The sequence below is a fragment of the Orbicella faveolata genome, unplaced genomic scaffold, assembly GCF_042242905.1.
Source record: "Orbicella faveolata isolate gen_17 unplaced genomic scaffold, um_ofav_v1 contig_13, whole genome shotgun sequence".
NCBI classification, from domain to species: domain Eukaryota; kingdom Metazoa; phylum Cnidaria; class Anthozoa; order Scleractinia; family Merulinidae; genus Orbicella; species Orbicella faveolata.
Genome location: NW_028301540.1, coordinates 22599815 through 22627477, shown reverse-complemented (window position 1 = coordinate 22627477; position 27663 = coordinate 22599815). Strand labels below are relative to the sequence as shown.

At 38.3% G+C, this 27663-nt stretch overlaps 3 protein-coding genes across 5 annotated transcripts; 2 read left to right on the top strand and 1 right to left on the bottom strand.

Annotated features, from left to right (window-relative positions):
- Positions 1 to 32: 32 nt before the first annotated feature.
- LOC110067056 (cytoplasmic 60S subunit biogenesis factor ZNF622-like) lies at positions 33 to 2373 on the top strand. The gene has a single exon (XM_020774333.2). It carries the CDS (start codon positions 227 to 229, stop codon positions 1385 to 1387), a length of 1161 nt encoding a protein of 386 aa, XP_020629992.2. The 5' UTR covers positions 33 to 226; the 3' UTR covers positions 1388 to 2373.
- On the bottom strand, positions 2175 to 14236 carry LOC110067058 (uncharacterized). Its single transcript, XM_020774336.2, has 7 exons — positions 13987 to 14236; positions 10639 to 10751; positions 9766 to 9899; positions 9404 to 9453; positions 8838 to 8920; positions 4631 to 4708; positions 2175 to 4187 (listed from the first exon to the last, which is right to left on the bottom strand). Exons 1-7 carry the CDS (start codon positions 14210 to 14212, stop codon positions 3936 to 3938), a joined length of 936 nt encoding a protein of 311 aa, XP_020629995.2. The 5' UTR covers positions 14213 to 14236; the 3' UTR covers positions 2175 to 3935.
- Positions 12972 to 27616, top strand: LOC110067074 (UBX domain-containing protein 4-like). Of its 3 annotated transcripts, none has more exons than XM_089285895.1 (13): positions 12972 to 13047; positions 16002 to 16051; positions 16154 to 16209; positions 17759 to 17787; positions 18121 to 18239; positions 19624 to 19815; positions 19897 to 19949; positions 20429 to 20483; positions 20778 to 21067; positions 22408 to 22510; positions 23271 to 23402; positions 25027 to 25217; positions 26276 to 27616. In XM_089285895.1, the coding sequence occupies exons 2-13, from the start codon at positions 16025 to 16027 to the stop codon at positions 26409 to 26411; spliced, it is 1383 nt and encodes a 460-aa protein (XP_089142021.1). In that variant the 5' UTR covers positions 12972 to 13047; positions 16002 to 16024; the 3' UTR covers positions 26412 to 27616. The 3 variants fall into 3 exon arrangements, with proteins under 3 accessions (XP_089142021.1, XP_089142020.1, XP_089142019.1); XM_089285894.1 differs by lacking the exon at positions 12972 to 13047 and adding an exon at positions 13610 to 13790; XM_089285893.1 differs by lacking the exon at positions 12972 to 13047 and adding an exon at positions 14443 to 14652.
- Positions 27617 to 27663: the final 47 nt, after the last annotated feature.

Here is a 27663-nt window from a genome sequence, read left to right as displayed (position 1 = left end):
GCTGACAGGCTCATATTTTGGGTGACATTACCCAGCAAGCATTGGGGCTTTGCTCAATCATTGCACCACGTTTGGGAGTTTCGTAAGAAGTTACGGTCACTTTTGCCGTCTCTTAACGTACCTAAAGCTGTCGAAGGCATAGCTCGCTTCTAGGAAGTATCAACCTTTCTGAGAAAATCTTAAAAGAATAGCGGCTTCGCCTCCAGATCACAAATATCTTTGTAAAATGCCGTTGTTCACTTGTATAACGTGTCGCGTGTCCTTCGCTGATAGCGACATTCAACGTCGTCACTACAAAACGGATTGGCATCGTTATAACCTCAAGAGAAAGGTTGCTGAAATGCCTCCTGTAACTGCTGAAGTCTTTCAGCAAAAAGTGCTTGAGCAAAGAGCCGAAGTTGAAGCACAACAGCAGAGCAAAACAAAAACAATGCACTGTAAACTCTGTAACAAGACGTTCTCCTCAGAGAACGCTTATGATAATCATATAAGTTCTAAAAAGCACAAAGAACTGGAGGCGGCTAAAGTAAAAAAAGAAGGAAGCCTGATTACCAAGGGCTTGACCATGGAAAGCGAAGAAACTGGGTCACAAAACACTAAATCTGAAATTGCTGAGTCATCATTACATGATAAGGTTGATGATAATAAGGTTGATGATGCCCAGTCTGACGACGGCGACGATGATGATGATGAGATTGAGGAAGACACACTGGAAGTAACAGATTGTCTGTTCTGTCCACACCGCAGCATCAGCTTGGAAGAAAGCATGAAGCACATGACGAGGTCGCACAGCTTTTTCATTCCAGACTTGGAGTTTGTGGTTGATATGAAAGGGCTTGTGACATATCTGTGCGAAAAAGTTGGAGTTGGTAACATGTGCCTTTACTGTAATGACAAAGGAAAGAACTTTTTCTCAACAGAAGCTGTTCAGAATCACATGGTAGACAAAGGCCACATGAAAATCAACTATGAAGGCGATGCTGTTTTGGAATTTGCCGACTTCTATGATTTCAGCAGTAGTTATCCGGATTATAATCCAGATGAAGAAAACAGTAGTGATGAAATCCAAGGAAAGGAAAACACTCTAACAGTGAATGAGCAAACATTAGAACTATGCCTTCCATCGGGCGCCAAAATTGGCCATCGCAACATGCGCCATATCTACAAGCAAAATCTCCCCCCTGAAAGAAGTCATCACAGTAAGGTGATCCAAAGTATCATGGCAGATTACAAAGCTCTTGGTTGGCATGGAACTATAGGAAGTGCGTTACGACAGAAGGTTAAAGATGTGAGATTGCAAAACATGCACCAAGCAAAAAGAACAGTCGATGTCTCAGTCAAAGCAAACAAACTCCAAAAGCATTTTAGGTCTCAAGTACTATTCTAGTATTTCTTTACATGGACAAAACATTGTCATGATGGATATAGCTAAGGGTCTGCAACGTGTTCACTTATTGCGTAATTTTGGTACATTTTGGCATATAGGGACAGTTGCTGTTTCTGTAAGCCATGCTTAAGGCCGCAGATGATAATTATGATGTTATTATTCAGTAGAAAGTAGCACCTGCACCTCCAAGTATATAAAAAAATGGCATGCAAGTGGTATTCACTCCCCTTTCGAGTTCAACAAATAGTGCAGGACTGAATATGTTTAAAAAATATGCAAAGAGCATGACATTGCTGTATGTGGTGGGCATTCTGTATGCACATGTAATGCAGCTTAAGAGTAAAGAGCTTTAATTTCTTGTTGTCATGACCACATCAGCTGACTAGTTGGTGCTCTTACATAAATCACAGTGTAGAAATGAGCGCTATTGGTTGATTGGTTTATCACTCAATTGACCTTGATTGATTTATCTTTAGCTACATGTACATCCCTTTTCACGTAAACAGTCTGTGGACTGTGAATGATCAGTGTGTTCACAGACCTTAATGTGCATACTTGGGAAGTTAAGGATAACTTTGGAGGTGTGAAGGTAGTGTCAACCAAAAACTCTAATGAAGGGTAAGTTTGGTCAGATGACAGATGCAAACGAAGAATCAGTGTTTAAATCAGACCACACAATAGCAATAAATTGTAAGGTGGTATGTTGAACATGGCGTGTTAGGAGTTTCATACTTGAAAAGTGTAATTTAAAATATGGTGAATCACAATCTACTGTGGCAAAGAAAGCTTTCCAGCATTGTAAACCATAATTTATTAATATTCTTAGTATTGGACTGGTACTAGCATGGGAAGGAGGCCAATGCCAGGGAATGACCCTTTGTGTCATTTGCATTTGAAAAGATTCCCCCACATCAGCCTTAAGTGCAAGCTACTATAGTTCTAAAAGAAAAAATAAAATACAATGTTATTGTTTAGTTGCTAAAGTACTTCCAGCCAATAAGATTCAACTTGTTGAAAACTTCAAAGTTGCCCCTGGGCTCATATACCAGTTGCTTGATCTGTGAGCGGCAAAGCCGCAATACCAAGTCACAATGGCATCGTGAATGAAAAAGAACACCTCTGCACCCAGATAATCGCTTGTGATAATCACTGAACAGTAATTATCACGAGTGTTTTTTCCTTCTAGCTCTAAATGGATGATAACATCAGACAAGGAAATTTCACCACCAAGGCCCCCTTTGAAAATGCAAATTGTAAATTTTATCATGAACAAATTCCCAAACTTTAGCAGAAAAGATGAAAGGAATACCTTGTGAAAACAACACAAACATGCCAGAGGTTTGAGAAAATTTGGTGAAAATTTAGCTTGGCAGTGAAATGTGACCATCTGATGTATTCATGCATTAGCACTATTTTCCTAAGATCACCCTTGTCTCTGCCAAAATATTGTCTGCGAACCCAAGCCAGGAAACGATTTCTGTGATGTAATGACTTGTTTCTCTTTGGCCAATCAGGTTCCATGATAGAATAAAACTTGAGTGCTCCTCGCAGCGAATACGTCACACAGTAGTTCTGGGGCTACTTGAGCTAAACTGTGATTGACTTAAAATTCCTATGTCACAGAAATCGTTTCCTGGCTCTGGTCCGCAGACGTTATTTTCGGCGGAGACAAGGGACAGCCGGAAATATGTCTGCATTCACAGGCTAGAAAAGTTCCTACTGTATGAACCTTTGTTTTGGTAACACCAGGTAGTGGGCGTAAAAACATGCAAACTAATTTGCATTCACCAAGTTTTTAAGTTTCGGTTTAAGCCACATCAGAAAGATGCCTTACGCCCGGGACTTGAAGGCATTCACCATTAGAATGACCATAGGGAACTTTTAAGCAAACCGTGACAGCAATGGCAATGGAAACGTCACCAAACAAAAGGTTTAATGAGCAGAACACAGCTAGGCATGTGCATTATAAATCTTTGTACATTTTGCAGCCATCCTCTGTAAAACAACAATGTGAAATGGCTAAGCCAGGTTCTGTGTATTTTGGAGAGCATACAGTGTAGGCCACAGCAGCAAATTTTTCGCATTTCGATTTAGAATAAGCCATTTCCAAGTTACCTTGTGCCTCTGTTTCAAAACAAGCCTTTGAGCAAAATCTTTCATATGAAAATGAGTTTGATTTGTATGAAAATGAACCTATAGGTGGAACTCTTTTCCATATGAATGGTTTCGCATGATGACTTGTTTTTACACATAAGAAAAATGGGCAACTTAGAAATGGCCTATTGATTGCTGGCATTTTGTTTACTTTATTTGGATTATCCAACCAATAAACATATCACACCGTCTATTCCATACTGATCTAAAAGTTTAGATTACTTTGATCTTCCAATCAAGAAAAATTCTTGAATGGTTTCTGCTTATTCCATTGACTGTGAGACTTCCATTTGCCAGCATACATTACACTATTCATTATTTTTTCACACTGAACTTGATGCCAGAGAGCTCAGCTTAAAGTGCCCACAAATTTCATCTGTTTTTATTCTGTAGATCAGGAAGTGATAGCTGACCCAAACAGCTTGCAAGTTGCATTAGGGAGCCTTTTTATATTGTCATAAACCCTCACTACATCCACATGATCTTCAAGTCTATCTACAAGCTTTTCTGCTTGTTGTGTTCGTTCTTCGGACAAAGAAACAAGTGTACGAGGAACATACTCCAGTTCTAATGAAATATCTCTGTCAGGAAACTTCTCCGATAGATCATTGTAGACTTGTTTTGAATCTTTAACTGCACATAGGAACTGAAAACAAGACAGAATTTCAAGAAAAAGAGTGGTTTAAAAATTTGATATTTCACAAAAAAATGTACATGTAATGATTGGTCTCATTGCACTTGAACACACACATTTTGGGTGTTAATAGTATCTCTCAGTTTGGGAAAATAATTTTAAATAGATAGATTTAATGTGGCTACCTAGTCATTAATTAAAGTTACTTTATTTTTGCCCAAAGCTAGCAGAGTGTACTACTGTGCAGAGACCACTGCCAGAAATAAACTACAAACATGTTAACTCTGCAGGAAAGTGGATCTCAGACCATGCAGCTACTAATTAAGGGGGTCTGTTTCTTTCAGGGAAAATCGTTGTAAACATCATTGTAAACCATAAAGTCAACTGAGCCTTCAAAGGTAATTGCTCCATGGAAAATTAAAATGTACATCTACAATCACGATCAATAAATTTACCTTTATGCTCTTTGTTCCATTTTCAGATTCACAGAAGAATACATTCTCTGCTCCACATTCAATTCCCATTTCTTCTGCCTGCAAAGAAAGAGATCTGTTTTGACCATTGTAATGCCACTAACTACTTTCAGTGTATCATACATACTGTTGTGAAGCCTCATGTGCCTTGTGGTGCAACAAAGACAGATGATGATAATGATAATGATGATGATGATCATCATCATCATTAAGCAGTTCTATACTGTGCGACAGAAAGTAACAGTCACAATTTAACAAAACTTCATGTTTCATTACAAAGGATTCTAAGAGTACAGATTAGATCAAAAGCCTTCAAGACCCTAAATTTTCCAATCACCACTTGCCACCCCTAGTTGTGCAAACTGAAAATTCACTTAAAAACAGAAATATTACTTGTTGCTTTTTCCACCAGACCCTGGTAGAGAAACATGCAAAGATTACTATGTGGTACATGCTACAGAAACCGATGTTATGGGACATCTGGCCTGGTCTTAAATGCTGTGGACACACAAACATGGGGCGCTTTCCGTTCAAAAAAAAATTCTGAAAATTTTGAGATGGGGATGATCAAAATCTTGGAAAAAAATTATTGAATTTTCAAAACGTGAACCATTCAACTGGAAATTCTGAGTCAAGGAAAGTCAAGTGAAATGGAAATTGGGCCAGTACAAAATATCAAAAAAATTTGGTACAACTTACACCTGGAAAGGTTTCACTCTTTTCCAGAAATTCCGCAAACTGTTGTTCCATTTGCCACTTGAAATTTCCAGAAATTCAAACTGGAATTTTTCATTGAATGGAACACACCCATGAGAGCATAATGGTTAACATACAAAGAACTTTAAATCTATGGCCACTCGTGTCTAAAGGGAAGGATTATGTGGCACTGAATTTCTTACAATGTAAGCTGTAATTGGAATTTCAATGGAATTTTTCATTGAATGTAAAATGCCTATATGATGGCATAATGGTTACCATACAAAGAACTTTAAATCCATGGCCACTGTCTAAAGGATGGGATTATGTGGTGTTCAACTGACTTACAATGGAAGCTGTGTTTTTAAGTCTCATACATGTACATGTACTGTTCACTTCTCTTGGAGGTTTGGTGAATGGTGAATGGTACCTACAAAATCATGGGTCTTGGAAACTTTAGATCCAATCTTGAAATCTTTTGTGAGGAGTCATGAAGTCTTGCTTTTGTGTATTCCTTTCTGTTTTGCAATCTAAAATCGCTTCAGTCTCAGTCTTGGATTTTCAAGCTAAGGTCTATGCATCTCAGCGAGTCTTGGATTTTATCATTGTGTGTCTACTTAGTGTGTCTACTTAGTGTGTCTACTTAGTGTGTCTACTTCGAAGAAGTTTTGGTTCACCCTGCCAGAAATAATTCTTTGGGAGGGTTTGGAGTAACCTAGTACATGAATTTTGGACAGCTTGATAAGGTGTACGCCAAAAGTGGCACTCTCAGGCGAATTATGAATTGGGCATTTTGTGCCTAGCAATGTAATGTTAAGGCTTTATAAATCTTTTATCTTGCTGTATTCCCCTCCTTCTGGTAGTGGGGAGGGAAGAAGTGAATCCACTAGAAGATGCTAATTATTACATTCTCAGGTCCCTGCTGGGTTACTACAAATCTATTTTATAGGAGGATCTGTTATGTACTATTAACATGGAAACGCTAGAGCACAGGAGAAAACAGCAATCTCTTATCCTGTTGTATAAATGTCTTAATAACAACGGTCCTAAGTACATCAAGGACTTTTTTAGTGTCAGATATAATCTTAGAGGTAATGGCGTTAATTTATGTGTACCTAAATTTAACCTCAACTTTATGAAGAAGTCATTTAATTAAATATGTACGAAGCTCTGAAATAGTTTGCCTTCAAATGTGAAACAGGCCATCAATGTTGCCTATTTTAAGAATAAACTAAGAACATTAGTCAGACTTTTAATTTTATTCTCATTTTATTCTACCGTTATTCTGTTAGGATTTTAAATTTCACTGTATATATTTAATTCTTAGTGTCAACGTTTAGTTAATAGTTTATTATGTGTGAATCAGATGATAGTAAATTTTTAATGTTCTAGATTTTATAACTTGTATATTACAAATTACTAAATCTTTGTATTTTAGGAATACACATAGTTCCGTATTTAGAACAGGCTTGTACAGTTCTTAAACTTGACATGTCTGAATATAGTATTGTATTTAACAAATAAAGAAGCCTCGACTGTGCTCTGTTCTGTTGTAAAGCACGCAGGAAGCGATAGAGCACGAAAGAAGTGTAGGGGAAAACACGAGATGAAGTCGAGTGTTTTTCCCCACTTCTTGAGTGCTCTACCGCTTCCTAAGTGCTTTACAACAGAACAGAGCGCAGTCGACGCTTCTTTATTTGTTTTATGATAAAGAATCCGATAATTTCCCCGCGTATTCGGCTGAATTTTCAAACCAAACTTTATTTTCCAAACGAGTAAAAGTGGTGTCAGCCGTGCTCTGTTCTCTGATAAAGCACGCTAAAATAAGCCAATCACATTCCTCGTTAGAATTGTTCAAATAATTTGATTGGCTAACGAAGCGACAGCTGTCAATTACAAACTGGACTTCAGCTAAGCTTTCAGTTTCGAGTGGTTTCGAGCGGCTTTTGAGAGAAGAACGATGCCTTCAAAGTTGGCTTTTTAGTTAATTTTCAAATAAGAATCTAAAGGCAGGCAAAGGTTTGTAGTCCGTAGGAATCCGGCCGTATTGTGGCTCATGAAACTGTGCACTTTTCCAATGGAAATTACTGAACCAGGAGCTCAAAGCTTGCAGATAAAAATGCAAAATGCTGAGTTGAATTTGAAAGGAGCTACAGTTATTTAAGCTTTCGGCTTGCAGGAAGATTGCCTGAACTAGCATAAAAGTTAGACAGACTAAACTGCTCCCACTGGTTCTACTCCGACCACAGAGGAGAATATCTAGAGCAAGCTTTGAGCTGACCGCACGTCAATTCACTTCGCTGAGAAGACCAGAGAACGAGCGAGCGTTACTACACTGCATGTAAGTGTTGTTTTAAGCAATTGAGCATTTTTACGAAAATAAAGCTTCTCATCATAAGCAGAGACAGCTCAATTGTTGTTTTCTGTCGTAGTTTTATTTCTTAAGTATAATTTCCGCCTTCCTAACAAATATAATGCCCTTTATCGAAGTATTGGTTAGTTTGAGAATTTGTTTATTTCGCTACGGGTTTTGTCGGCGGGAATCCAGCAAACTTGTCATTTTAGTACAGTTTTCACACTACTGTTGCTAGCAATGGTCTCCGTGAGCCATATTTACTGTAGACATAGAGCTCGTTTCCATTGCGTTTGTCTGAATCACAGGGGATGTTTAATTTGGGCCAAATTTGTCAAAATTCCGAAGCAAAAATTTGGAAGTCAGCTTACTGTCATCAACCCGTGCTCTGTTCTCTGATAAAGCACGCTGTTTCAGCCAATCAAAGCGCGTGTTATATGGAAACTTTATCATAATGTACTTTATTATATGGCTGTGTCTCACAAGGACTGGGAACTACTGAATTCACGAATTTGATTGGCTGAAATCGATATTGACCACGGTCTAGATTTTCCCATCTAGACTGGCATCTAGACCGGTTTCATTTTGCATTGAAAAAGTAGCAAACTAACATACAAAAATTTTCACTGTTTTCTTTTATTTTCTTCTCAATCATTTATGGAAGTGCCAAAAAGCCTGATCACAAAAAGAAAAAAAGTAAAGAGGACGAGCAAATTTCGGCAGGTTTAAGTTAAGCTCATTTTCGTTTGCAAGCAAAATGTCAGCAAACCAACTACATTAAACGAATTAAAGTTCTCTTCTTTGCCATATAATAAACATCTTATTAACCGAGCTAAGTCGGTCTGTATGGGAGAATCTTGACCTCAGTCGTATGTACAGACCTCACTGTGTTCGGTCTGTACTCACGACCTCGGTCAAGATTCTCCCATACAGACCTCCTGCTCGGTTAATAAGAGCTAAGTATTGACTAGCATCCATCCAGAGGAAGCACTGTAACATTATAATACCCATGCTGAATAGGCATCAAGAAATTTTACTCCCAACCTGATGAGCCACTAGAGTCGGAAAGAGTACTGTTGATAATTATTAATTTTTACACTCACTAAGTTTGCTTTGACATGAGAAAAAAAATGACCCTACCTTGTCAACACTCCCCTCATCAGGATAGTCTGACAACTTGTGTTTATCCTCCATAAAGAGAAAGTCCTCTACAGTTATCATTCCTGTGTTTTATAACAATGACAAATTAATTTACTGTTAGTGAGGTTGTTGTTTTTTAATGATGTCAATGGCTTGTTACTCAAAGACATGTATTTCAGAGCTCAAATATATTATTTTTAACTGAGTAATTTCTTAGAAATCGATTTAATTGTAATAAAAACTAACAATAAAAATTTACACTGCTTTGACCTCTACAAGGTCATTTGCAAGTGCCAGAGTATGTTCAAGTGTCATTTTCAATTCACTTGCACTTGAAAATGACATCAGAGAGGTCGAAATGTCACTGCTAGTATTTATTACAAAATCAAACTTATTTGTTATTCTTGTTCTCAATTTAAAAAATAATTAAATAAAACACATGTGTCATCAACATCCACATGTAACTGGCTTATCTAGCTGACCTATACTGTGTATCTCCATTATTTTGCAGAAGAGGACAGAGGGGATAGAGTTGTTGTCATAAATAATCAAATTACTGCCAATACCTTTCTGTTGATAATGAAACATGACTGATCCACCATCATTAAGCAAGCCCCTGAAAATAGTGCCAAACAAACAAGGGTTGTGATACACTCTCAATAATGATAATGGCAACACCCCTCAACCCTAACTTCCTACCTCTTAGCCCTTAATCCTCACCCTCTGCCCCCCTCCCCGGTAGAATGTACACAAGGATGTACATTAAACAGCTTCAAAGTCTTCTTTGAAGTCTTCTTCAAACTTCATGCCTCTCCCAAGAACATAACAATGTCCCCGGCCAGGCCTAGAACCCGGACTGCTCGATCTGGAGATGAGCATACTAATCATGAGGCCACCACGCCTCTCACAATCCCAGAGAAGTACTCACCCATTTTTCCGCAGAATAGTATTCAGTTCACTCTTTGTTTTAATCTTGTTAGCTGTCAGTAGTTGGACAAGCAAGCCACAGCCACCTGGCCCTTTGACCTCAAGCACAATGGTTTCATAAGGTTGGTCCTTTGTCTGATGAACAAATAAAGGAAGGACTGATGGAAGACAGGAAGAAAAAAAGGCCATCTGAATCTACTAACTGAATGCACCTAAAAATAACAGGTGTCTAATTTTTTTCATAACATAGCTAGAGAAGCCATGCTATCAAACATAATCTTATATCATAAATCCAGATAATTATGATGTACCCTCATGGCCTCAGCAAAGTACACGTAAACTTTGTTTCATCATTTCTTTTCACAAAAAGAAATGATGACGATGGGCAGACAGTCCGGCATAAGTCTGACAGACTGTAGGATGGGTAGACAGTCGGGCGTACAGTCAGGCATACAGTCAGACAGACTGAAAGATGGGCATACAGTCTGACAGACTGAAAGATGGGTAGACGGTCGGGCATACAGTCAAACAGACTAACAGATGGGCAGACAGTCTGGCAGACAGTCTGGCATAGAGTCAGACAGACTGAAAGATGGGCAGACAGTCAAGCATATAGTCAGACAGACTGAAAGATGGGCATACAGTCTGACAGACTGAAAGATGGGTAGACAGTTGGGCATACAGTCAAACAGACTAACAGATGGGCAGACAGTCTGGCATACAGTAAGACAAAATGAAAGATGTGCAGACAGTTTTTTCAGTCTCAGATTGAAAGATGGGTAGACAGTCTGGCACACAGAAAGACAGACTGAAAGATGTGTAGACAGTTGGAAAGATCAACAGCTAACAGTAAAAGCAAATCATACAATCTTACCCCTGCTCCTGTTTTAATGGCATTCTCAACACTTTGTTTAGGCATACTTATTGATTTAGCTCTTTCAATCAGTCTGTCCAAACGAGGGTTGAACTGAACATCTGCCCCTGATTCTAAATTCAAAAAAATATAAAAATTATGTAGTATATATTAACCAGCAGACAGCTTTAATCCTTTATAATACACTCAGATATCAAATACACACTGTGTATGCGTTCCCATTTAATCTTGCTGGAGGGAGAGGGGACAAGATCTGGGGGTTGCAAATGACCCAGGTGTCCAATTGATGCAATTGATGATTGATGGCAATCGATACCAATCAATACCTGTCAATATCAGTTAATTGATTGATTATTCAATGACCAATCAATGAAGAGGATTTGTGTGACTTTCTATTGATTGTCATCAATTTCCAAATTGGAAATGCCATTATAGCAATCGATGGCCTAATTCGTATCAATCATTTTACAGTTGTCTGCTTAGTGACCTTGCCTCTGAATGGCAGCAAGGCTGGAAGTGACCTTGTTTTCATACAGACCTCACTGCTTTTGTTGTGTAATGCTAACTAGGTGCATTTACATGACAAAAGCAGAGAGGTCTGTATCAAAATAAGGTCACCTCCAGCTTCGCTGTCATTAATGGGCCTGGTCACTGAGCACACAACTGTAAATGGCCCATTGTCACGTTTTCCAAAACAATAGCAATCAATGAGCAGACCTGCTAACTCTTCCGGTTTTCCTGGGAGTTCCCAAGTATTTCATCAAATCTCCCAGTCTCCCAGTCAGAGCACCAAATCTCCCGGGAACCACCTACCGTAGCTCTTTTTAATTTTTTTTTCATTAATTTTGTTATTTTCAAGATTTCAAAAAGGAAAATAAAACAAGAAGAGAATAATATTTGTTGCCCTTATTTGAGCCACTCTCGATCTGAAAACGTAAAACAGAGCGATCAAATTGATATATATTTAACGAGTATCCTAATTGGTCAGAAATCAACCAATCAAATTGCACAATACATGGTACAAAATCGGTGTGGTTTTCGCACGCTGTTTACATCAGTCAAAGCGAAGATGGCCAGCATGGATTTCGGATCACCTCCAGGTTTTTGTACTCTGGTGGTTGGCAGGTATGGATGAGCAGCTAATGTGTGACTATTGATTGACCAATGCCAATCGATACCAATTACCAAATTTTATCGATGGATCTCGATGAAGCGATCACTTTTACGATCATCAATATTTCCTTCAACTGGAAAGCCCGGGAAATAACCGGTGCATAGGCTTTTTTGTGGCTCTGCCACCTCAGTGTTATAAACATGTAATTCACCATTTTACTTATAATTGTGCATTATTCAATTAACTATATGTGCAATTATATTTTATTTATGATGCTGTGTCTATTTCCGGCAAACGGACAGGTTTTTTAGAATACTCTGTGTCTGCCAGTGAGACTAAAGTAAAACTATGTAAAAAGAACTTTATGACAGGTGATCTGACCCCAAGAGGAATCGAACCCAGATCAGTGAATAAAACGTTCAACTGTTCAGTCTTTTAATGCAACAGTAAGACTTCAGGGACAACAGTAGGTGTTAGTTGATTTTGATTATATTTATTTATTTATATTTTGTTTTTAACAGTTTTCAAGATCTGTCTTGAAGATCACATTAGTTGAAGACTAGTTTTGAATGCAAAATGCAAAATAGTCGTGTTTACGTCAGTGATTGTTCTGTGATAAACAAAATATAGTTCACCTTGTTGCTTACATTTATATGCTTACAAGTAATTAAGAAATATCTAAAATTGAGAAAACATACCTTTAAAAACATCTACAAGTTTCTCTAGTCCCTGACGGACAAGCCATTGTTTGACAAACGCCTCGTCTTTCCCAATGAACTCATCCATGGCACTTTCGAAAACACGTGTGCCAAATGCCCGAGGGTTGCCCCAGGGTACACAAATGCCCAACCCCCAGGCTGCGATAAAATTGCGAATGTCCCACCCCCCGGACTGACAACATGAGCAAATGCCCCGCGGTTGCCAGGGGCGGGGATGGGCACTGCTGGAATTGACTGATGCATAACCGGACTGCTTTTTAGGCTCACCAGAGTACTTCTTAGGCTAACCGGATTGCTATTCAAATGTTTTGATTGCCGGTCACTTTATAATAGTCTACATTATAAATCCCAATATACCGGGTGCCGGGCTCACCAAAATTAGTACAGTGTGGGGCCCAGTTCTCGGCCGGGCCCAGTTCTCGGCCACTTTTTGTTCAGCGTTTATTTTTGCGTCACAAATGAATCTGAATAAAAAGCAATTGTTTCCAAAGGTAGCTTGATTCCTTGTCTTCCGTTCTGCCGAGTTTTGTTTCATCCTGCCGAGTTTTCCTGTGAGCACATCGAGGTTATGCAAAGGTAGGTGAATTTGGTTTCCCTGAAAACATGTTTGTTTACGGCTACTCGAATTACATGGTTTAATTCAAGTTTATATTTTGTCCATCTAGAAAGCCCAAATGAGCCAATTCTTGGCATAAAGAATGTAGAGTGATAAAGCTATCTGTTAAATATAAACTTTTCCAGGCGTGTTTAGTTCTTTGACCTAAATTCACTCCTCAATATTTCCTTAGTACTTTGGCAAATTTGCCTGTTCTCGGCCACCCTGCTCGCCTTCGACACTAAAAGCGCTCATAGTTTTGTGTGGAGTATTCGTGTCAAGTCAGTTGCAAAAATAAAGCTGTAATGGGGTAGCATGCTGAAAACTATGAGCTCTGACTTAACCCTGTTTTAAATACCCAACTCTTTTTAGCCTCGCTTGACTGCACTTAAGAGAAAAACTAGGTGTGCAAAAAACTTCCTTTTCTAAAATGAAACAAAGCTCTTTAAGGATAATTTGTGATCGAAATATCAAAACACAAGCCTTATAATTGATTTAACAACAAAAAATGGTAACAAAGCGTTGTTCATTCTGAAGAATCGCATGCACTCTTTTGTGGCCGAGAACTGGGCCCGCTGGCCGATAACTGGGCCCACGAACGAAGCCTCCATTTTCGTTATTACTCGGGAGAAAACAGCGTTGAGCAGTCGATAGCTCTACATGTGTAAACTGAATGCTGAAGCTAGTTATGCGTGAAATTTTAACTCCTTACGGCTATTCCAAGGTGAGAAATACAAGTTTACGTTTTTTGTGGCCGAGAACTGGACCCCATACTGTATTCAGCCATATAAACAAGGATTTGACATTACTAAATGAAATTTTTAAAAACTTAATTTTGACTGCCGGACACGGAGTATTTTGAAAAACCTGTCCGGCTGCCGGACATAGAGACACAGCGTATTTATAAAACTGTGCCTTACCACGAACGGCTGTGATAATTTCCATGGAAAGTTTCCCAAACTCCTTGCTGCGGGCAAAGTCATTGTGAGCCTTCTTGAACTTTCTATTTTGCCATTGACTGTGCCCCTTACATCTGACCTGTATTCTGGAAAACGTTAGTGACGCACTTGGACAACAACACCGCGTAGCAAGGACGGGAAAGTTCGCAGCAAGCACACAAGACTTTCTCGTCAAGGCAGCCGCCATTTTGATTTTCCGCTAGGTGGAATCTTCTCTACTCAGCAGAGAGGGGTAGGGAAAGTCATGGGCTTTCCACGCGTTTTCGAAAGCTGTCGACACATTTGTGCAAGCTTTAATTAATTTATCCTTTTAAATGATTATTGATTTCTTAGAAATAAATAATATCGTGGATACGGAAAGAAAAAGTCAAAATTTATTACTATAATTTGGTTAAAGCTATCACCCCACCCATGTCAAAATTGGATGGCTCGGTTACCAAGTCAATTTCTTCATCATTTCTTGACTAACACGTACAGTGTGCTTGGAAATTGCAATTTTCTCGGATTGATTGTGTATTGACGAAGCAAAACTGCTTTAAAATAACATGCAGTGGTTTACAGGAAGTATTCCTGAAGCCATTGGTGAGTCAAAGCGGAAGGGACTGGTATTCATCGTCTATATTGAAGGTATATTATGTCAGAGTGTAACGTCATTGCATTTCGTTGCACAATTCATTCATCATTCAAGTTTTTTCGCTTATTTGCCTGCACGATTCAATCTATTAACATTCTAATTGCGATTTTATTTTATCGTTAATCGTTACCTCGGTAGTCAAGATACTTCCTCTGCCCAGCTAATTTAAATGAAGTCATTTTGGATCCTTCCGGGTTTTGTTGTTTTTATAAGTTTAACTCTTTATTTATCATACACATGCGCTTAAGCTTAACCTTATAGTTTTTTAAGAACGGCTTCCCTCGTTTACCTTTTGAATAATATCTTAAGACCGTTAGCCATAGGCTTGTATTGTGTAATATTATTTACAGACGTATTGTTGAACTGAAGCCGTGATCCACATGTTTTAGGTGTGCTTATGGTGAATTTCAATTTACTTATAATACATAATAATTTGAGGAGATAATTATTACTTCATTAAGAATGGTTAATTATAAGAGCAGGCCAGTTTATCGTTAATTCTTAATCTGCACTGCAGTGCAATTTAACACGCATACGTTCGTAATTTTCTCAGTCATATAATAAAATTGAGTAATTGAATGAAAGTTCAAGTAATTAAGGATTTACACTGCTCATGATATCTGGAAATTCTGTCAACTTGCATTCACCTTTAGGCTCATGTAATTTTGAGAGAATTATCAAATATCACTCGTAGTATAAGTCCTTAATTGCACCCGCATTCATAGGATCACCTATACTTTTAATCCATCAAATATTTTTGCTTCCATGCGATTGGTCTAATTATATCACATGACTGAATATGCCCAGCTAAAGCTGGGGAACATCTGAGTGATATTTCCCAATGATTCTAGACCAGCTGGTCACATTTTCATCCACATGTACATGTAGACAGTATTGAGATGGCAAAGGGGGCATTTGAGCCCATCAGGCCCACACCCCTCTTTGATTTCCATAGCATGAAGCGAGTACATTGCAGGAGTATCTCTACTCTCCCCTATCCCCCGGGGTGGAATGCTACACATGAAGTCCATGCTAGGGTTACTCCCAGCATTGAATTTACCACTACCCATTTGTAGACCTGGGTGGAGAGAGACACGGTGGAAGCAAAGTGTCTTGCCCAAGAACGCAACACAATGTTCCTGACTAGGGCTTGAATGCAGCACACTTAATCTCAGATCTATTGCACTAACTAGTAGGTCACTGTGTCTCCTAGGAGAGTGGGGGAAAGGGATGTGGACACTTTAAATATTATTTAACTATATATTATTATTTTGTAATATCTAGTTGTTGCAACCTTCCATTAATTTGATTTTTTTCCTGAAACAAATAAACCCTGTTACAGGAGATAATGAGGACACACAGAAAATGAATGCAACATGGGCAGATCCAAAGGTACATTTGTATAACATGTAACTGAAATCCCAGTCATTCATATACAATAAAGCAAAATGCTATTTCTTAGCTGTGAGAAAAACTGACAGCCATCAAATTCAGATTTCAGAGACGCTATCAAGAGAAAAATGTGTGGCAATTAAACTGGATCACAAGAGGTCAGTGGGGAAAGAAGGATTTTTTTCTTATATAATAATACACATGAAAAAATTACTCGATTCTGATTGGCTAAGAGCAGTGCAGTTCAAGTGTAACACCAGTGCAAAAAGTGTAACATCAGTGCAAAAAGTGTAACACAAGTGCAAATTACACATCAAAATTCTGGATTATGATTGACTGAAAGAAAATAGGAACTTTTCTAAGAAAATGATATCACATAAAATGATGACAAAAAGTTTGTGCTGAAACTTTGAAAAGAGTTTTCTCAAATGAGAAAAAATGGCTTCAAGAAAGATCTTCCGGCACTTCCTCCGCGTGAATTTTTTCATGTTTATATTATTAATAAGTAATCATACGGTTTTTCTCGTTCAATTTGGAGATAATTTGCACTTGTGAGTTTTTCAAAAAGCTGAAATTACACTCGCCGAAGCGGCTCGTACAATTTCAGCTTTTTGAAAAACTCACTCGTGCAAATTAATTCCAAATTGAACTCGAAACCGTATGATTACCTATACTAATTATATAGTGTAGAATTCAACTGCTTGTCGTTACATACAAGGCTTCACCATTACTGCACTGTGCTGTTAATACCGATGGAAATTTTTTTAAGGTATGTCTTTAGAAGCAGATCCAGACCTTGAGTTAAGGGGAGGGGGGGGGGGGGGGGGGGCAGTTTTGTTGTGCTTGCCCTGCCAGCTTTTCTTCCTTCTGTGAGTTCTTCTTTTTTTAGCCAAATTAAGATCAACCACTGTGTTTTGAGTGGGATCACCAGTTTGAAAAATTAAAACTTAGAGTTACATGTACATGTATTACAGTGTTAATGGTAACCACCTCATTTTCAAAATTGTGTAAACTTGATTGTCAAAGAAAAAGTACTGGCAATACCTGCCAATTCACATACATTATGCATATGTCACGTACCTGCAGATTGAAAACCTTGATCACACACATATAGGGCAGTTTCCCACACATGATTTCCAATTCCAGCTACTTGTTCAGTAACCATTAACATGAAAAATTGAATTCAATTTCTACCCAAAATAGTCTAGTGAAAAGTGCTAAATGTTATGTTTGAGTCCTACATGTAGGTATCAAGCTATATGTATGCATAATCTCGGCAAGATGGTGCCAAGATTTGGTGCTTTATCACACTGCTACTTTGGGCAACCTTTGAAATTCATTGAAACGTCTTTGGGAATTTTCAGCAACGTTTAGAATGCATCGCAATGTCTTCAGTAACGTCCAGAAGTCTTCACAATTTTTTTTTTTTGAAATTTGGGTAATGTGGATATGAAAATCACCCACATTGGATTTAAGAAAAATTGGCAGGTACATCTTTGGAATATCCTTGAAGTTCTTCAGTTGCCTTTGAACGAATATCTTCAGATTGTTTTCAAAAATCCTGGAACTCCCAGGATAAAGATCTCATGCGTGTGACTTACAAAATGTTGGCGGGTGTATCATTAGTTTACAGTATGTGCAAGAATGTACACATGACATTTGTAATCATGTAAATTCCTGTTCTCTTTTTTCTCCTAATTATTTTAGTGATGACTGCATACAGTTTTCCAAGCTTTGTATCCTTTTCAAGCAGTGGCAACTTTGAGGCTAAACCTACAAACTGTATAAAATTAATGTTAAAAAGGGTCTTATCACATGTAACTTCATACATGTATCTCAAACAATGACATTTGTTTGTTTAGCTCATTGTACTGATTGAAGCACGAGAAGCTCTGACTTATTGACCTTATCAGTGAACAATTTACAATTTACAATTTTTTAGCATATTACATGAATGTACCCATACTACAGTTGTAGCTACATGTAGGTACCAGTAATCACAAGTAGCTTACCACATTGTCAAAGATTGTTGTTGTTGTAGTCCTTAACTTGCTAAATCATTTAATTAGACCCTATTGTTTGTATCCCAGCAACATACTTTATTGGTGAGAACGGTTTGCCGCTGGAAGTTGTAGGTGGGAGCCTTTCAGTTGATGAGTTTCTTGTAAAGTCAAACAAGGCTTTAGAGGTAAAGATTTACTTGAACAGAAAGCGATAATTGTTACTAGACTAGAGAAAGTGTTACATGCACATACTGTACATGGTTCTTCTTGAAGTTTCTCCTTTTTTTTTCGCAAACCCAGTGGGGTAATGAATGTCACAGAGATGCCAAGACCCTTGTTTGAAAATCAGAGACTAAGACAGTCTCTAGTTGCATGAACCAGTTGGTACATATCAGAAGAATTAAACATCTCTTAGACAAGAAAACACTTTTATTACTTATAAATAGCCTCGTTTTCAGTAAATTGTTTTATTGTTCCTCAGTGTGGGGGAACACATCTACCGGTAAACGTAATCTATACAAACTACAGTTGGTGCAGAACTTTGCAGCCAGAGTTGTATTAGGGTTAAGGAAGTTTGACCATATCTCTCAGGGTCGGAGATCTCTCAGATGGTTAGATGTTACAGAGAAAGTTTTATTTAATGAGCTAGTTTTAGCATTCAAATGTGTAAATGGTCTAGCTCCAGATTATGTAGTTAAATATTTTGTTAAACGTTCAGCAGTCCACAATAGGAACACAAGGGGATGTAATAGTTTTGTGGTTCCCCAATGTAGACTGTCAACAGGACAAAGGGCATTTCACTATCGGAGTCCAAGGGAATGGAACGGGCTAGCTGAGAATATTAAGAATATGAAAGAAATTAATAGTTTTAAGAAGACTCTTGTTAAAAATATGTTTTATAAGAAATAATTGAATTTTTAATTTAAATTGTTATTGTAAATAAGTTTTTTTAATTTCTAGTATTTTTTTAATAGTTAGTTTATTGTGACTGAAAAGCCCTGTTAAAGGGAGTTCCAATAAAGCATGTATGTATGTATGTATGTAAGACTTTAAACTTGGATGATTTCAGGTTCTTCAAAAGATTAAAACACAGAAAAAACAATACCTTGCCACTCATCATAGAGGCCTCACCAACTGAATCAAAATAGATTGAGTCAAAGTTTCTGAGACCTAAGGGCTTTTTTGGTGCTGCTCAGGCCTCTCTCAGGTTCCTTAGCATGATTGCTGAAGAAACATTAAGTATTGTAGCTGCTCCTGCTGTATGGGAATATTTTGTTAGATTTCTCTGGCTAACAATTTGCCAGTTCCAATATTTTCTACTCCTTACATTGATGGCAGTGCATGTGGATTAAATCACTGTGAGATTAAAGTTAGTGTGTTACCCAATAGCACAGTACAATGACCCCAGCCAGGACTTAAGATGGTGTAATCAGGAGTCCAGTGAATTACACCATTAGGCCATTAGGTGTAGAGACCAAATGCATGTACAGTGCAAACTTCCAGTGTCATCTAGCTTGGCAGCTTCATGTTTTCCCTTGCCTTATATTTGAACCACTGATTCCATTTCAGACTCACCCGAAGTCAACTACAAACAATGTTACAGTAACTGCTACAGCCAGCATGTTGCCACAAACCAGTGAAGCTGCGTTAAGTTCCACCCAGCAGACATCAGTCAGTAGCCCACCACAAGAACAGCCAGCAGCCACCCAGACACAAGAACTCTCAAGTAGAGACACAATGGCCAGACCAGGACCATCAGATGTAAGAACATATTTACATGTTCATGTATCAGCTTGCATCTCAAGCTCATCTTAATTGCTTTTAGTTTTATCCACTTCACAGGAACCTACAGCTAGCATTGAACAGCACATGTCCTTAAATGAGAGAGTTGAAAGGTAACATTTATTTTTTTTAGTAGGTTGTTGTGAGAGTTCTTTGAAACCCACACTCACCTTTTCCCCCTTGCTAAGGTCTTCCCTTCCTCCTCTCACTTTGAAAGTGGGATTTTCTGACAAGACTCACCATCCCCAGAGTGAAACCAGATTTTGACTAGTAAGTAACTAGCAACACAAAATGCGATAAAATTATATTAAGTTAGCCAATCAGAAGTTTCTTCTTTTTGGAGCTTGAGTAGTATTCATTTGTTGACACAGTGTCTACCATTTCCACTATTTTGAAACAAGCTCCTTTCTCTCTCTCTCTCTCTCTCTCTCTCTCTCTCTCTCTCTCTCTAGTAGTCCCCCCCCCCCACCCCTGTCTCAGAAGCTCCTTTTGAAATTACATAAACCTTCCTTGGGCTTAATAGTAGTGTAAGAGAGCTTTTATGGTAATTTATTGACTCACACTGATTGCCTTTCATGATTTTTATGCTTAGAGCAAAGCAACTTATTGAACAAAAAAGAAATGAGAAAGAAGAGAATGAAAATCAGGTAATGTGAAGTCTTTTACATTGGAATATTTCTAGGATCAAAGGATTTTCATCTTTGTTGACCAGTTCTGCTTGCAATTACAGTTGTGTGGTGACATTGTTTTTATGTATACAATTGTATATTGTGTAAGTAGTGGCATGTGATGAGTGTAACACAGATTTTGTTATGGCCAAACATTTCACTGGAACTTGGCCAGGCTAAAGAATGTTGCTCATTATAAGGAAGACTTCATTAAAAAGGGGCTTATTACATGTATGTGAGAGTTCCTCTTTAAAGAGTATATTTTCATCTTAGGAACTCAAGAAAAAAGAATTTGATAGACGTCATTTAGGACAAGAACTCAGTAAAGCCAAGCGTGACCGTGAAGAGAGGCAAGCACATGATATTGTTAACCAGATCAAGGAAGACAGAGCCAAGGAACAAGCCCACAGAGAAGCTGTTCGGCAACAGATTGTGAGGGACAGAGCTGAGCGAGAGGCCAGGAGGCAAAACGAGATGCAAGAGAGGCAGTATGCTCAGGCTGCGGCAGCAGCACCTTCAGGTGCCATGATGGGAAGCCATGAACAGCAGGGTAGAAGTGATTGGTATGTATAACATATTTGTAGATTGTGCTTCTGGATCAACCGTAGGATTTTCTAATAGGCAAAAAGAATATGAAGAAAAATCTACCACTCCTGAGTTTAAGGGGACAGTGTTTTTTAATACCTATGTCTGGGAGCTTGCTATAAAGTTTTTAGTAATACAAACAAACAACTACAACAAAAAAATGCCAAAAATGGTGAAATCATCAGCCAAAAATAATAATATTAAATGACAATAAGACACTTATATAGTGCTGTTTCCCCATAGTTCAACAGCGCTTAACAGATATAAATATCTGCTAAAAATTAACTACCGGTAAGCTTACTAAAATTATCTAAAATTGACTAAATTTAAAAAATTAAAGTAAAACCATGATGAAATAATAAAAGATCAGCATCTGTAGTAAGCACTCAAGAAAAGATGCTTTTTGAGTCTACATTTAAAAGTGTCAAGTGTTTTGAGTCTACTTTTAAAAAGACAATTATACGGTAAATGCCACGAGATTCAGAATTTCAGCAGAATTGCATTTTTGATTTCTTGAGAGGCTACACAGGTCACCAAATCAAATTTGATGATTTGCAATCTACATGTACTTCAATGCTTAAAATCTTACGCTTTTTTATGCACCGGTACTTGTTTTATTTTGTTCTCACTGAAAATAGTGCATTCTGAGTTCTTTCATTAGACTGTTTTCAATATTTTAAAATTCAGCTTGCCAGTGAGGCCTAGAAGACACAAACAAAGGAAATTGAATGACATGTTTATTCATTTCTTTTGTTTGCGTCCTCTAGGCCTCACTATCAAGCTTATTTTTAATATGTCGAAAGTGACCTATTAACAACATCAACTTGTCATGGTCAAGTTTAAGGAAGCAAAGATTTGAGATTGTGCTTGCCATAACTAACTATCTTTCACACAAGTAGTGGTATTTGTCAATAATTATAATTGTTATAATCACTATGGTAATATCATGGGTGACAAATTACTTCTTAATTTTGGCACAAAACTTCAGAGTTAATTTGTGATTTCACATGTGATATTGCAAAAGTGCCATGGCAACATTTGGCACAAAATTTTTCAACACAATAAACAAGTCAAAAACCCTCGATTGTGAGAGTAATTATTTTTCACCTATGATTTTAAAAGGTAAACAAATGGTATACTGTCTTGTGACAAAACATGTGTGAAATTATTTCTTAATTTCACTTGTCACCATTTTGATTCCCCACACAAATTAATTAGAAAAGCAAACTTTCAATAATCAGCCAGGACACTGCCCCTTTTAGTCAAAATAACACAGTGATTTAAAAAGAACATGTATGTATCTTTTACTCTGTTCCAGCACCTCTGCACGCCTCCAGTTTCGTCTTCCAGATGGTAGTTCTGTAACAAACACATTTCCAGCGGATTCACCATTGGAGACCATCAGGCAGTATATCATCACAGTAAGCTCTCTTCAAACAATAACCACAAAGCTAAATATGTGTACACTATTTTTGTCTTTAAGTGTTGTATCAGAATTCTCCATACCTGCTCCATACTGCCTTCAATACATTTCGTGTGGTTGGCTTATAATTATGTACATGTAAAGAGAATTTTGTTTTCAGTCAGCCATTTTCCAAAGTGTTGAGGTTCCTCTTAATATAATGACTTAGCTGCCCTTTATAAGTTTGCTTATATGTAATCAGGAACAGAAAAACAAGTCCTGTTTCATTTTTATCACCATTCAGAACTTTCTGTTTTGCTTAAACTGAGACATCTTTTGTTCCCCACAATTTGAGAGTGGACATTGTACAGTAGTCACCCATGAGCAAGTTTGATTTTTAGGAAGATAACCATCTAGAAGATGACTATCCGAAAAAAAAAAAAAAGGCAAGGGAATGTCTATTATTTCATGAATTATCCTATAATATGTCAAATTATTCTGACTTCCATTTGATTGGTGTTTGCTTATGATCTGTTGGAGGACAGACGTATGTATTTTTGGTTTTTTAGTGTCATTTCTATTATTAAAAAAGTAGATTTCATGTTGTTGTGCATCTGTTCAATAAAAGATCACAGAAGACATCAAAGGTGGTAAGAACATCAGTGACACACTCACCTACACCATAACAACTTGTGTGCCTCTTTTTGTTTTGTTCTTACCACATTCTTACCTAATATTATTCCACCCTAATCAACAAAGTTCTTTTCAACTGTCCTCAGCAACTTGGACCCAACACCAGCTCAGTAACACTGTACACTACTTATCCACGACGGGAGCTTTCTGATGAAGATCTGGTGAAGAGTTTGGCTGATTTGGGTCTGGCACCAAGTTCGACTCTAGTTGTTGCTTTGGTGAGTTTAGAGATACGGATCCACTGAGTTAAGTTTTGTTTTGACAAAAACTTGATCACTAACATTGCTTTATTTAATTGAGAGGAAATATAACAATAAACTTACCCAATCCAGTTCATTGGACTCAGTTAGACGTTTTTTACACTATTTGTGCATTTACATATAGCTCAAAATTAGCGACTAAAACATTTAGGTAGGGTGCTTTTTTCTCAAATTATGTCTGTCAGAACCCTTTTTCATAAGCAATTTGCTTTTCTAAATTGATTCAATTGTAACAATAAAATCCCTGCTGTCCTGTCTCAGTATGACTTGTCAATTTCTAAAGTTCTTATCAATCATCATGTCATGTAAAAATCATTTATCAACCAAGCCACCTTGGCGGGGGGTTTTTGTACTGACTTAGCTGCACACAAATATGTCAAGACCTTGTCCTGATATTCTCCCAGTACTACTCTACATTGTGGGGCCCAGTTCTCGGCCACTTTTCGTTCAGCGTTTATTTTTCGTGCCACAAATGAATCTGAACAAAAAGCAATTGTTTCCAAAGGTAGTTTGATTCCTTTTCTTCTGTTCTGCCGAGTTTTGTTTCGTCCTGCCGAGTTTTTCTGTGAGCACGTCGAGGTGACACGAAGATAGGTGAATTTGGTTTCCCCGAAAACGTGTTTGTTTACGGCTACTCGAATTACATGGTTTAATTCAAGTTTATATTTTGTCCATCTAGAAAGCCCGAATGAGCCAATTCATGGCATAAAGGATGTAGAGTGATAAAGCTATCTGTTAAATATAAACTTTTCCTGGCGTGTTTAGTTGTTTGACCTAAATTCACTCCTCAATATTTCCTTAGTACTTTGGCGCATTTGCCTATTCTCGGCCACCCTGCTCGCCTTCAACACTAAAGGCGCTCATAGTTTTGTGTGGAGTATTCGTGTCTAGTCAGTTGTAAAAATAAAGCTGTAATGGGGTGGCATGCTGAAAACTATCAGCTCTGACTTAACCCCATTTTAAATAACCAATTTTTTTTAGCCTCACTTGACTGCACGTAAGAGAAAAACTAGGTGTGCAAAAAGCTTCCTTTTCTAACATGAAACAAAGCTCATTAAGGATAATTTGTGATCGAAATATCAAAACACAAGTCTTATAAGCGATTTAACAACAAAAAATGGTAATAAAGCGTTGTTTATTCTGAGGAATCGCGTACACTCTTTTGTGACCGAGAACTGGGCCCGCTGGCCAATAACTGGGCCCACGAACGAAGCTTCCATTTTCGTTATTACTCAGGAGAAAACAGCGTTGCACAGTTGATAGCTCTACATGTGTAAACTGAATGCTGAAGCTAGTTATGCATGAAATTCTAAGTCCTTGCGGCTATTCCAAGGTAAGAAACACAAGTTTGCGTTTTTTGTGGCCTGGGTGCCTGGGTGCCATACTGTACCCTTGGTTAATAGTACTGTTGCAAAATGTATCAGTTATTCAGGGAATGTCAAAACTTTTTAAACTTGGGAACAAACTTCATGTGTAAGCGGCTTTTTCAAAGGAACAATTAAATCCTGGTTAAAATAGCTGGAAAACTTCCAATTCAGGAAATTCTTGCCCAATAACTGGAGTTCAAATCTTAATTTTGCAGAAAAGCAACAAAGCCATTTCACCATCAGGAAGCTTGTCATTTTCCGAACTGTTCTTGTGGATCCTTTCTCCTCTGTTTTCACTGATTAATTTCCTGAAGGCTTTTCTGTTTGGCAGTCCTGACCAACCTAGAGGAGCTCACAATCCTCCTCTGCGCAGACCAGATAACACATCACAACCACAGCAGCCAAAGTAAGTCTTCATTTCAATTCTTAGAGGTTTTTGGTGTGTCACCTAAGCAAATCAATTCACTTGAAGTCTGGGTGAGGGGTTGGACTAGAAGATTTGGAAGGGGCTGAGGGTGCAAAGAAAGAAAGGACTGGAAGTCTGAGTGAGGAGTGAGAACAAACTGGAAACCCTGGTGAGAGAGAGGGGGTAGGGTAGGGAAGGGACTAAAAGCTTGGTTGAGGGGGCAGAGGGGGAGGGACTGGAAGCCCAGGTGAAGGCCAGAGAAGAGCAGAAACTAGAAGCCCAGGTGAAGGAGCAGAGTGGGCAGAAACTGGAAGCCTAGTTGAGGGGGGTAGGACTGGAAGCCTAAGTGAGGGGTGCAGACAGGGAAGTAACTAGAAGCCTGGGTGAACAGGCAGAGGGGGAGGGACTTGGAAGCTTAGGTGAGGGGGGCAGCCAAGGAAGTAACTGGAAGCCTGGGTGAGAAGGCAGAGTGGGAGGGACTTGGAAGCTTAGGTGAGGGGGACAGACAAGGAAGTAACTGGAAGCGTGGGGGAGTATGCAGAGGGGGAGACTGGAAGCCAGGCCTAGGGGGCAGTGGGGAGAAAGACTGGAAGTCCAAGGAGAGGGACCTATTCATCAAAGCAACAGGGATTCTTGGCAGAAATTCTCAAGAAAATTCCATTAAAATTGTACCAGACTTGTTGTTGTGGTACTGTTGCTCAAGTTTATTTGTACTTCTTAGAGGTACTATAGTAGTTGTAGTAAACCCCTTAGTTGTTTGTAAAGATTGAATTTTCAACAGACTTGCAATTCTGGTTCTTTTTTATGCTTATTTGGCCTTGCAGGAAATGTAATTTGTGGTAATTTCACATCAAATTGTTCATGCTAGTGTTTTCAGAATACATATCCGTAGTGGTTACAGAGAATTCTCTTTGGTCTTTTTTCAGATATCACTTTTTTAGTCATTTCCTATATGTTCTTTCCAGGCACATAAATTTTCATAAAACGTGAGAGTTCCAAAGTCAGGAGCTCTCCCCCCGGATTGTATGTTGATCAGTGCTCTTATTGTTTCTTGACAGCTCCATTGTACGTAGGAGAGTTTGGGGGGGTGGATCGTCTGTAAAGGAACAAGGCGGAATTCATCGACTTCACAACAGAGATGATGAAGATGATGATAACAACACATGGAATGGAAACTCCACTCAACAGATGTAATCTGAGATGATCCAAAAACCCAGAATATATCAAAAAAAAATTATTCCAAATTGGATTTTAGCAAATTGTGCCACTTTGTGAAACAAGTCTTAGCCATCGGCTGCAGAATCATAAATGTGTAAATGTGGAAGATAAACCGAGTGGCACAAAATGCTCTTTTAAACGGACTGATCGCTTTCGTCAGCTCATTTGAGCATATAAAATGATAGCTTCGAAAGGTCTGTAACGCAGTATTACTTTATGTCACGCAATATTTCTGTCCAATTTTCGATGTGGCCAGGGGGACGCCCACATCAAAAGGATGGGAGTGCTTGTTATATCTTTTAGGGATTGAAAAAGCAGTTTTGGGCTGTTTAGTTTCAAAAGGTCCACAGTGAGAGCTTTTGCATTACCTTTTAGGGTATTGAGCTGAAAAAAATATGACAGGAGATAATGTGTTGTTTTAGAACTGGTGCATCTTAGGGGTGAAAAAGAAATTTCAAGCCACACCTACAAAACAGGATCTTGGTAACTATTAGGGGCTCTTTTCAAAACTTCCGACGAGCACTGTCCTTTTTAAATGGGATAACAACCCCCCCCCCCCCCCTTAATGATACGTAGAAGCTTCTATGTTCACTTAGGTGCTTAAGAAGTTTCCCAATGGCGTTGGACATACCACAGTTCAGTCTCATGTCTAGTATATTGAAGTAGTAAAGCAAGTAAGATATGAGGCCCTTTAATATAATTCCAGAAGTTGTGTAAATCGTTTCGTGATAATCTGGTACAAGAAATCTTAAGAAATGACGAAGACTTCCAGCAGTCAGAGTGGAATGATTTTATTCAAGGTGGCTGATACAATGTAGTTGTGATTAACTTTAGAACAAAAGGGCAAGGGACTTTGAGAATTTCTCTGCAGAGACTGAGCGAACAAAGGAATTTCAATACAACATTTTGAGTTCAAATAATTATTGTTTCGTTCGATTTCAAGCTCCAGACTCCAATTCCTGCACTTTACGATGAAATTTGGTGAAATTTGGCGTCCAAAAAGGTCTGGGACGAGTGCGAAAATTTTGACGGTGTTGCGGTTTTTAATAATTAAAATATTAAAATATATTTAAATATCAAGTGCAGATCGCAAGTTAGACCCTCGTTTGGTGGTTATCGTTATTCTTATAACCAGGCTAGGGGCTTCTTGACGATAACATAAAGTGAGACATTAGACCGGCTGTTGTTGTTGTCTCTTTTCTCTCGCATTATTCCCCTTCCCATTCCT

What these genes read in the sequence shown, in the direction of transcription:
- LOC110067056 (XM_020774333.2), top strand. Translation starts at nt 227, where the DNA reads ATGCCGTTGTTCACTTGTATAACGTGTCGCGTGTCCTTCGCTGATAGC.
- LOC110067074 (XM_089285893.1), top strand. Translation starts at nt 14,571, where the DNA reads ATGCAGTGGTTTACAGGAAGTATTCCTGAAGCCATTGGTGAGTCAAAG. An exon ending in AAGAAGAGAATGAAAATCAG is followed by an intron (nt 20,484 to 20,777) that starts GTAATGTGAAGT and finishes TTTTCATCTTAG; the next exon opens with GAACTCAAGAAAAAAGAATT. An exon ending in CGACTCTAGTTGTTGCTTTG is followed by an intron (nt 23,403 to 25,026) that starts GTGAGTTTAGAG and finishes TTAATTTTGCAG; the next exon opens with AAAAGCAACAAAGCCATTTC.
- LOC110067058 (XM_020774336.2), bottom strand. Translation starts at nt 14,212, where the DNA reads ATGGCGGCTGCCTTGACGAGAAAGTCTTGTGTGCTTGCTGCGAACTTT. An exon ending in CCATTAAAACAGGAGCAGGG is followed by an intron (nt 9,900 to 10,638) that starts GTAAGATTGTAT and finishes TTTGTTCATCAG; the next exon opens with ACAAAGGACCAACCTTATGA. An exon ending in ATGAGGGGAGTGTTGACAAG is followed by an intron (nt 4,709 to 8,837) that starts GTAGGGTCATTT and finishes CTTTCTTTGCAG; the next exon opens with GCAGAAGAAATGGGAATTGA.